Source organism: Parus major, chromosome 6, assembly GCF_001522545.3.
Source record: "Parus major isolate Abel chromosome 6, Parus_major1.1, whole genome shotgun sequence".
NCBI lineage: Eukaryota > Metazoa > Chordata > Aves > Passeriformes > Paridae > Parus > Parus major.
In genome coordinates this window covers 4,715,206-4,726,765 of record NC_031775.1, presented here as the reverse complement: position 1 = coordinate 4,726,765, position 11,560 = coordinate 4,715,206, and the positions used below count along the sequence as shown (strand labels likewise).

Below are 11,560 nucleotides of genomic sequence, written 5' to 3'. Positions count from 1 at the left end.
CTTCCTTCCGCCACTTCCTTCCGCCACTTCCTTCCTTCCGCCACTTCCTTCCTTTTCTGAGTTGTAAAAAGTTATGACTTTCAGGAGCTGTGATAGTGAAGATTGTGCTTCACAAGTCCTTTTGTCGTGTTGATTTTTTTAACAGCTTTGCATTCATCTGCCGTGAGGACATTCTGGGTGATAGATCTGCTTCCAGAGACTTCTTAAAATTTAGTCTTTCATGTGTCAACATTTCCATTGCCTCACTTAAATGTAGATAAATTTTGTCATTGTATTTAGTTGGGGAGAACTGATCTGACTTTTCTTTCACTGTCTTAAATGATTTTTACTTTAGGAGTAAGAATGATGATTTCAGTATTGGTAATGGGATTAAATAGTAGACCTTTTGTCTCTTTCAGAAGAAATAGCTGAGTTATTCAGTAATCAGAGTACAGAAGAAAACATAAAGTGAATGCTGTTGCTTTCTTTTCATTGGCATGCTTGGAAAGCCATGCTCAGTTATGTACCTGAGGAGATAAATGAGCATAGAAAGAGGTGCTGTTGAGTACTGCCTGCATAACTGCAAATGAGTCATTTCTCATGTTTGTATCCCTAGTTGAGGGTTTGTTTTTTTTTTTCCCCTCTTAGGTTTCCTTCTGGTTATATGATGACTCTTGATTGTGATATTTCAAAATCTGCCACCTTCCTATGTGACAGCATCTAAACCATGGAGGAATGGAAATCTCTGAGGTCTAGATTGCTTTATATTTTGAGCCTAGCAGCTCAAGCTGTTTGAAAATTCATTTGCTTGTTCTGCTCTCTAGGACTTCTATTGAGTCCTGCTGAATTTGCAGTTAATGTGAAGAAAGTTGTTTCTACCTCTTGGGGTTTAGCAGCAATGACCATGTCAAATCAGCCCACCTCCCCAGCCCAGAGGTTTTTCAGTAACTGCCAGTATCAGGTACTTCCAAGGAGAGGTAGTAGCTGTATGCTCTGAGGCTTGTATATCATTATTTTTAAAAGATGCTAGCTGATGTAAACATGAGTATAGTAAAGCTATATGGGGAACTGAGTAAAAGTTACAGATAATATTTCTATTGAAGCAGCCAAATTGGCTAAGTATGGAGAACACTTTGATTCAGGCCCTTGGCCGATTTCTGCAGAGGAGTGTTTTCTTGCTCATCCAGGTAGTCCTTGGTAGTAAGTATGGGAAAACGGAACAGAAAGGCAGAAAATAACCTATTTAATAAATTTTCTTTAAATTTCTGTTTTTAACCTTTCTTTCCAGACCCACTGTGCTATAAAAGTTGGGTCTTGAGAAAAGACAAACTTACTTCAGAATAATTAATTTTTCTGAAATACTTGAATTATGGCTCTTGTTTTGTATTTTTCTGGTATACTAACAGTATTTTTTTCTGTTCTTCCAGGTGAAGATGATGAAGATTCAAACCTTTTAATTCTCAGCTACCCGCAATATTGTCGATACCGTTCCATGTTAAAGCGCATTCAGGACAAGCCCTCTTCAATACTAACAGACCAGTTTGTTTTAGCCCTTGGAGGCATTGCAGTAACAAGCAAGAACCCCCAAATCTTCTATTGTCGGGATACATTTGATCATCCTACCCTAATAGAAAATGAAAGTATATGTGATGAGTTTGGTAAGTCCCATTACAGCTATTTTCTTTTTCACAGAAGTAAAGACATTTTTCTTCTTTTCAGTGTCCATTGATTTCCAAAGGGAAGATGTGATTCCTTTGAAATGAACCAATGCTATTTATGATTTAAATGTTCAGTACTAAATATGCTCTTTCTTCTCTAAGACTGAAGTCCTTTAGCCTCTGGTGATCTCAGTATTGCAGTTGAGTTCACAATCAAAGATAATGTTACATGGGTAGAGTGTAGTACAGTGACTCTGAGTGAAACGATACATTGCCTGAGTTGGAAGTTTATCTACCTTAACCATTCGCCTATAGTGTGTCTTCCAAAAGCTTTACAGCGTTAGTTTTTTGAAGTCATTGTTGGTGCAATATGCTAAATATGCAAAATAGGAGAGAATCCTGGCACACCCCATTGTGTTGCAGAGCACTCATCAGCTGTGCTCCCAGGGCCCTGTAGAAGTGTCAGCTGTAGTTGGTGTTTCTGGTCATTTTGGAATGTGAGCTTGTTCAGTATGGGCTTTGCCACTGCTAGGAGACTGATTTTTATGAGTGCAGAGATACTTCTGGAAGGTGACCTCCTAATTCAAAAGGCATAGAGAATACTCTGTAGCTCTAATGGAGTATGAAGCCTCTCACAGCTGGGGGAAAAGACTGCAAGATGTGACACCTGATAGCAACCAGGTGATTTCACACAGGGTTTTTTTGTGTTAGATCATCCCAATGATTGCAGATATGCTTTGAATATGTGGCAGAATGCATACTGTGTAGACACTTAGTAATGGGTCCAGTGTAATTTCTTTAGCAGTGTACAGAATTACGTTTTATCTCCCATATCACCAGATAGATGAGTTCTGTGGCTAGTGCTTGCAAAATCTGCTTGGTGGTGAGTATACCTGTGCATGCAAGACCCCTACATCTCTGCAAGGAAGCTCCTGAGGTCTCTTAGAGAAAAAAATTCTGCTGATGCCCTTAAACAAATAATGAGTGTGAGAGGGAATGTTTCTGATGGGAGAGTTGTCTACCTCTTTTTCTGAACTCAAGCACACTGGCTTTGACCTTGGTTCCCAGCTCAGGCACTGTTGTGTCCGCAGAGAAACCCTGACTCATCTGGTGACATTGGGGCATTTTGTAAGGTAGTGCTCCTCTACTGCTCTGCCACTCCACTCCCAAAAGGCAGATGAGATCCTTTCTCATGTGGTGTTGTCACTGGAGCACATGACTGCTGGGAGTAGTTTTAGTTTTGTGCTGTCAAGATTTTTCAGACTCAGGCCCAAACTGTCAAGTCTGCTCACACTCACGCAAAACGTTACAGGCTTTGAATGAACTATGAATAAAAGTGTTGGTTGCTCTTAGGGGGTGGGGATGGTGAAAAAAATGTTTTAAAGGCCCTGGAAGTTTGGTCCAGTGGCACAGTAGTATTGTGTTGGTTTTTATTTACTCTGAGCTCAAGCTCAGAATATAAAGTTCAGTTGTAATTGACTCTCCTTTTTATATGGGAAAGATTATTTTAGGCTTGAAGGCGCTTGATGAGCCTACCATCTGCTTTCTGTTGAGTATTTTATTCCGAGTCATTCCTTGATTACAGGTTTGTTGAAATAGTTGGATCCATAATACAAGTATATCATGGAATATTAGTAATAGATGAATCAAAGAGATGTGGAATGATGCAGAAACTATGCTTAGTGAACCATAGCAAGTGCTTTGTTCAGCCTCTGAAAGCAAACTATGCCATTCTCTTGACCTTTGTGAGGCAATTATCTCATTATCAACCAGAGCCACAGAAATCTTAGACACAGAAATTAATAATGTGTATTTAAACTTTAGTTTGGTTTAAGAAGCAGATTTTAAAAAAATCCTATTAAAAAAAGCCACAAAAAATCCCCCAAAAATACTGTTTAAAAGTATTTATTATGAAAATAATGATGTAAAATTTTCACGCCCTGTTGTTTTAAGAAGAAAAAAACGGCAGTGTGTGGTTCCATATCTGTATTGCAAAATGTATGGTGTCAATTACGCTACCTTTTTGAAGACAACAGGCAGAGTAGTAGTTTATCCGTTTCTTTGCTGGCAGGACAATAAAATGTACTGTGCTTCATTATACAGTTTACACTGATACCGTGTAGATGGATGTCACATGGAAAGTGGTGACTGCTAAGGCTAAACAGAGGCAAGGTGGTACAGCAGATAAATAGATTACTCTAAGGCACTGGTATTTATCAGTCATATCTGAGGGGATACCAGATTACAAAAATGGTGACAAAAATTCTGAAAAGGTGTCTATAAGGAGATCCTGACACATTCCGTTTGAAGGTTTTGTCTCTCTCTTACCTTGTAAATGAAATAAGTGTGCAGAGGGGACAAGATAGTATTTCACCATTTTTACCTGAATTTCATCTAACTCTAAAGCAAATATGAAATTTGGGAAACACATTCTGCTGATGTCTTTATGTGGGAAGCACTGGAGCACTGGTTTCTGATATGGATGCCAAGTCTTCTTAAGAAGCATTGCTTTTTGAGGCAAGTCTTAAACATTCTCTCTGTGCTGGAGTATTTTGCAATAGATACAGCATGTCACAAATGAGACACCAGAAAAACCTTTACAGAGAATCCACAGCATGTAAGCTGTTGACCTTGTTAGGCGGTTTTAATTAACCAAAATGTTTTTCCTGCAAAATACACTCTCTACTGTCAATATAAATTGGTAACAAAAAAAAAAAATTGTTGAGCTCTGCCTTGTTCTCATACTCCTTGCCTCTTTTCCCCTCTTCTGTAGGGTTTAACAAAAATAAATAAAGCTGGAAATGAGGAAGAGGAATTATGTTTTGTTGACAATAAATAATGTTGTTTTGGTGTTGGACTTTTTAAAGCAGATGTGTGTAGATGCTGTCTGTGAGCTCCCACAGGTATGGCCGGAAGAGATGGAGCAAGGCTTTGGGGTTTGGATATTCTGGGTTTCCATAAAGCCTCTGTGAGGCTCAGGCTGTGCTGTTTCCCCTCCCACTCCAGCTTGGGCTGCCACAGATGCTGCCAACACCACAGCTACCTGTGCTTGCCTCCACTCTGCATATCCACTGCTGTATGGCATGTGCCCAAGTGGTTTGGACAGGAATATTTACGACCAGTTTTCTTGCACAGTCCTCTTCTGATTCTCCTCTGGTTTGGTTCAGTGTACCACAGTATCCCATCTAGGAGGCTGCTGGAGAAGTGGGCTGCTGAGGAATAGGCTCAGCAGCTGGAAGGTTCAAACATTTGCATGTATTTCTTTGCAGCCTGCCACGGAAGGACTTGCTCTACATTTACAGAGGAAAGACTTCTGTAAGTGGGAAGCCTCCTGTTCCCATTCTTGTTGACATAACTACTGATTAGTTAATACAGCTGCCTTGGAGAGTTCCCCTCCAGAATGCAAATAGGCTCAAGAGTTTGGTTCTGTTCAGAAAGCAGAAGACATAAACCATGCTTGGATGTCTTGATAGCCCAACTTCCTGGCTATGACCACAGTCAAACTGCACACGTATCCCTCTCCTGAAATAAGAGCAATTAGAGGTCCTCACCAGCATGAAACAGTCCAGGTAGATAATGAAATGAACATGAGCAATAAAAATGAACATTTCTCTGGAACTCTAGACATTTTTCATAATCTTTTTCATTTATCAGCCTCTGGGGCTACTGTTACTGAGTAACTTTTATAAGTGCCTATCATTTACTGGCATCTGCTGTGTGGTCATACGTGTGCTGCAAGGGAGAAGAAATGAAAAAATTAGGTTTCTAATAATTTTCATTATACACCAAAGTGATCTAGCTGGAGGCAAAACACTCACATGCCTGTGAGTGTTCAGAAGGTGTATCTGAAGGTCACTGCACATAAATCAATGTGCACTTGTCCTCAGTGTTTGCTTGTCCAAAAAAGGTGACTTCAGTTACCAGGCTTGTGCTAGCTCCTTGGCATGGAGTGGCTTCTAGGGCACATCAGTGAGCCAGGATCCTTCTGTGATCCAGCTGTGGTCTGGGTGATGGTGAGTTTTGGCTCCATCAGCTTCAGCAGATAAAAATCTCACACAGAAGGATTTGTCATGGTGCGTTTCTAGATAAATGTTGTAAATCCTGTCTGGTAAAGATGAATCCAAAGGCTGTCTTTCATTCTGTGAGGATGGGCTTGCTTTTCTTTAAACAGGAGTGTGAGATAAAACTGAATACCTTATTTCTTTTCAATTTTCAGAATCTGTTTGGTAAATTTTAAATAATTCTGGATTATTTTTGCAGCATGCTAGGTTCAATATGCTATTAAACAATCTGTTTGGTCCCTGGAGTATTGTAAACACATATTCATGGCCAAAAGAAGGTTTTGGGCTTGCATGTAAAACCCAATTTTTTTAATGAAACATTTAGTATCAAAAAAAACCTACCACCTACTGTGGTATAAATACAATTTTTTCTCTGAAAAATTAATCATCTTAATTTGGCCATAGCATGACCAATGCAGAGAGAAACTGCTCATTGAAAAAAAAAAATGAGCAAAAGGGCATTGCAGGCCCCACTTACCTCCTCTTCCCATCCCCCAAACCAAACTTAAAGATATATTTCTCACTAGAGGAGAAGTTATCTACATTAAAATGCAAACCTCAAAAACTTCAACAGCTCATCTCTCCTTGTAAAACAATGAAGAAGGCAGTTTGTCTCACTTCCAGGGCTGGCAGGGAGTGGTTGAGAATGAGGGGTGACTTACCAGTCCTCCCAGCTGCTGGAGTTTCTGAGCCAACAATTTCAGAAGGACTTACCCTCCTTCTTGTCATTGGCCAGGGAAGCCATGGAAGAGCATCATTGTGAAGGAGAAAGGACTTCTTAGAGATGGGTCATGTGCCAGAAAAATTATGTGGCATGAAAGCTGGTGACTTCAGGATACAGAGTGGTACCATTACCCCTGGTATAGCTGAAATTTGTTCTTTGCTCTCATTATGCATCTTAGTTTACAGAAGTTTGTGACACACAGATAAAATCAGTTGTGTGGGGGAAAAGCATAGCAAAATAAAACCTTGGCAGGGGATGAGTCTTTAAAACAAACAAACAAACAAAAAAGACGGAAGAATGTTTTCAGTCTAAATGAAATACAGCTTTCCTGTTGGTGACTTACTTTATTTGTGGGAGTCAAAGAGTTGAAGTTGGCTTTTCTTTTTAAACAAAAAGAAAAAAAGAATTGTACTTGGGCTGACAGGGTGGTTTTTTAAAGTTTTTCAGCTGATGTAAAATATCAGATTATTGCTGTTGTCTGTTTTGGCTATCCTGCAGTTTAATTTATATCTGTGAAATTCAGAAAAATCTGAGGTTTCCATATAGATGCTTTGGGCTACTTTGTTTTAATATAAATGTAGTATTAGAGTGGGATCGGTGTTAGTGCTCCTGTTCAAAGACTGGAATGTTTAAAACATTTAGAACTGCAATCAGAGGAGTATGGAGACGTTTTATTAACATGGATACTGGGAGCTCCTTAGATGGAGTTTTACAGTGTCATCTTCAACAGTCTGAAAAATATGCAAATTTTTTCCAAGGTCTTGGGCACGGTGGCTTAGCTAAATATTTCAAATTTTAGGTCTCTCGAAACAAAAACAGGATATAGCTGGAGGGGAAATAGTGATTAATGCATAATAATGCTATATACAATGTAGATAAATGTACATTTCCTCTTCCTTCCCACCCCACCTCTGCAAATACAAGCTTTTAGCTCAAGAAAGTGAATCTGTAAATGTTCTGGATTCTGGTCAGATTTCTTTCTTATTTTGTTAATTCAGCTATAGAACAAGATATTAATGATCCCCAGATGTTGTTTATAATGATTGATTTTTCAGTTGTAAAAAAGTACTTGGAGGATTTTTTTTAAAACAATTGATATTTTCTAGTGTGTTTTGCACATTTGAATTAAAAGGCAGAGCTGTTTATGTGCCCAACATAATTGCTTCTGTTAAGTGATTTCTCCATTCTTAACATATTTAGCTCTAATTGCTTTTTCCCCATACATCTAAAAATAAATATTTGCAGGTTTTGCATTCTTTTGCTTATTGAAATGCATAAAATATTTGTATACTCAAACCAAAAGTCACTGATAAGGGGTCACATTATGCCTTACTTAGTGGCGTAAATCCGGCATAACTCGATGCACTTCTGTGGCTGTTACTCAAGATTTTCACCAGTTAACCAAAGACAGAATCTCACCCAATGTTAACAGTAAGCTGTTAAGTAAACATAAGTAATGTGCAGTAAAGTAAGATAAAATACCTTCCTGTCTGCAAGAAGTTCAGTGGAAACAAATGCTGTAAGCTACTCCTTTCTGGTTTTTTAGTGCATTTTCACTAGTGACCATAGTTGTAACTAGAATCAATAGTAAGATAGATTATTTTTCACTACATAATCATTTTTCACTACATAATTGTTGGAGAACACTCATTTTATTTGGGTTGTGTGTTCCTGCTGCCCTCAGGAAGGCAGCAGATGCTGAGTGGAAGGGCAGGTACTGCTTGAAAAACAGCCTCTGCCCATTCCCTCGGGCCCAGCAGCATCCCTTCTCAGTCGGGGCTGGTCATGGCTGTCAGCTCAGCACAGAAGAGCTGCCCGAGAGGCCTGCGGCATGCACCGGTGTCACTGTGAGAAAACTGCTCCCATGGGAGAGTGCCTGGGAATTTGGTGTGGCTCCTTACTTCTTCAGGTGCCCTTGGGTAGCAGTCTTGGAGACACGGGGCTTGTGCCATGTGCCTGCAGTGACTACATGGGGCCATGACCAGGCTGCTTGAGAAATGTCTGGGTGGTGAGCCATGGGGTGCCCAGTATGGCCTGGTCTAGGATAGTTCTGGGTTTGGGGCGCTCACTGGGCAGGAGGTGGGAGATCCTTTCTCAAGAGTGCCTGGGGCCTGGGTGTGCCCAGAACTTCGTTTTATTTTTTGGCTTTGTGATTATGTGATGGTATTGTGAGGTTTACATGTTTTACCAGACAGAGCTCAGCAGAGAAATAATGCGTAGTTCCAGCAAATGAGGGTTTGCAAGTGAGCTGCTCTTCTGTGCCTGATAAATGTAACCCATAGCATGCATTTTGTCATCTATTACACACACATCCATTTCATTGGTGTCCATTCAATAAATGATTGTAGATGTACATTACTAATTCCTTCTATATAAGATTCCCCCTTGATGGCTGGTTTTACAGTTCAGCTATCAAAATTGTGTTTTGTGATCGTAGCTAAAAGTAAGGTAGGCTGTCTTCATCATATTTGTGAGCCATGTCCATCATAGGTTGTCTCATTTCTGGAGCCATCTCCTTTGCCTCATATGCCTTCATTAGCACATCCTTGTTTGACTGTTCCCCTGGTTTGCATGCCTCCCTTGGACCACCAGGCCTGCTCAGACTCTGGAGCTGTGCCCACTGGCAACCCAAGCCTCATGAGCAGCATCCCTGAGGTGTTGAGTCTCAGCAGTGGCAGTGAGCAAGGGAGATTTTATGACCAGGGAAGGGCCCCTATTCCCATACAACTGAAAAGTGAAGTGATTTTGTGTCAGAATATGGTCCCATTCTTCTGATTAAACCCACTCAAAAAAGACAACATTGTAATATTTTCCAATGACTGTTTATCATGAATTATGTCAGCCTTAGTTTAAATTGCTATTATTTCTCCTTAATGCTTCTTGGTGCCTGTGTAATTTACAACATTGGCAGCTGTGGGTCTATGAAATAACCTTTCACAACCGTCATGCAATAGTAAAGAACGTAAAGTTTTTGTTGTTAATTATTATGGGACACCTTTAACTTTTTTACAAAGTGACATAAAATATTGTTGAGGTATTTATTATTAAAACTACTTTTACGTGGATCTATTTTGTTTCTGGCTAGTTCTTAACTAGAATTTGTGGTTATTATGCCTAGGGAAATATTATGTCAGAACTGGTTTAGCAGTATTACTATGCATTACATGTCAGCACTTGAGGCTGTCTTTCAATAAAAACAAATGTAATTTTAGTTAATGGTCTTTTAGGTATGGGCCATTTGTAAACTTACCTGAGTTCATTTGAATGTATACTAAAAAGCTTTGTTCTCCACAAGTGCACTTAGATAATTTCATTTTGACTTGAGATGGAATTTCCAAAATATTTATCATTATTTCAGTCAGAGGGTGCTGCCTTTAAAAAGCAAATAGTTTCCCAATACCTAGATGAAGTTAATGTACACATTTTAAGGAGCTGTAACTGTTACTCATTACTTTGTTTACTTTTCTCCCCTTTGGAGCTCACACTTCCCAGGTTCCCTACTGGCCAGGCTGATAGGAGTATCTGGAGCAACTAAGCCACCTAATGATGATACTTCACTGTGTTGTTTAAATGAATAGTTTATATCTTCTACATAATCCGTGGGTATGTAGAAAAATCAGAGGAGGTAGAGAAATCAGAGGTTGAAGGTGAGTTTTAGGTTTCCTTGAAGTTGCATTTCAAATTTGGAAAATGCAAACTTACACGAAGTAAGCTTTGAATCAATGTGTCGTTCCCCTTGGTTCCAAATACTGTGCATATTTTCCAGTACTTACTTAAAGCAAGAAATTAAGCATATAGGGTGTGCCAGAAAGTTTACACAAAGAATGAAAACACATAAATGACTCATGAGAACTTTTTCTGTGGGTTTGTTTTTATTTTTGTTTTGAGGGTTTTTTGGTTGGTTTTTTTTTTTTTTTTTGTTTTTTTTTGTTTTTTTCTTCTTAATGTGTAGTTATTTAATTAGTGGTAGGCCAAAAAAAAAATTCGTAATTTCTGTCTTTCCCTCTATCTATGCCTGAGGACTATAAAAATGATCGTAGCCTCTATTTGTCTCTAGTTGCATTTTCCTCCATAGGATTGCTGGTTTTGGTGACTACTGTAAGAAACAGAAACTCTGCTGGACAAAAAAATTCAGTAACTGTCCCCCCAGAAATGCTTGGACCAAAGAAGTGAAGATGCAAACATGAAACTGCAAAAGCAAGCAAAGAGTGGGGTGAGGATTTTGTGTGTTGCTAAGGGGAAATTTAATAAGAGGAACATAGAGCTAAACTTGCCTGGATGCTATGAGATTTTTTAATATTAGACAGCATGCTTGATTTCCCTGGAAGTGACTGAGCAATCTGAATTTAGAGTTGTTTGGCAGGGGGAGGGGGTGTTTTTCGTTCTCTTTTTCAATCAGAGGCATTTCACAAGTAGATTGCATGTGAAAGGGGACTCTATCATGTAAGAATCTAACAAACTTTTCTGTTTAATGAATGAATATTAGCTATTTCAGTAGCCCATGGTAAAAAGATGGTAAAAGAGAGAGACAGAGCTGACGTCTGAGAGATTTTAATAAAGACTGAAGTTAGTAGTGAAAAGGTCAAAGTGCCATTTGTTGAGCCCCTGCTTCTGGCATGGTTTCAAAGCTCCCAGTGCTGACTGGGGGGCTGTGATGTGTGTTAATGAACAGTTGCAGCACTTAACTGAGATCATGGGTTGGTCACATGAATATATATAAAAGATATGAGTGAACATTTTACCCCTTTTTGCAGCAGCTTGGCTCTTGGAAGGACTGAACAATTAAAATAAATGTTTGAAATGCTTGAATGCCACATGAAGTCCCCTAGTCTGTAAGGAAAATGATCTATGAATAATAGAATACTGCTCTAGTTAAATATAATTAGTCAGAATTGTTTTTAGGTACACATGTTACGCCGTTTAGAAACTTAGACTAAATAATGTCAGATCTTGTTTGCTTTTTTAGTATGTTATTCATTTATTGAGAAATTCAAAATTTAAAACAGCTGGGAAAGGGTTTGGTGTTCACTAAGTAATCTTTAAATTGTGTACATTTCAGACTTACTCTTACAGGGCTGTTTAGAAATGACTGAATTGCATATTATATTTATAAAGTTCTGTAAACATACTCTACCATG

At 39.0% G+C, this 11,560-nt stretch overlaps 1 protein-coding gene across 4 annotated transcripts in view; it reads left to right on the top strand.

The window, feature by feature from the left end:
• Positions 1-11,560, top strand: part of ARID5B (AT-rich interaction domain 5B) — a 123,164-nt gene that overhangs the window by 45,189 nt on the left and 66,415 nt on the right. For 3 of the 4 annotated variants that reach the window (XM_015632504.2, XM_033515554.1, XM_033515553.1), the window contains one exon: positions 1,407-1,637. In XM_015632504.2, coding sequence (XP_015487990.1) covers positions 1,407-1,637 — 231 coding nt within the window. Of the gene's footprint in view, positions 1-708; positions 730-1,406; positions 1,638-11,560 lie in introns of those variants that run through there. The other variant, XM_033515555.1, reaches the window with a different exon arrangement.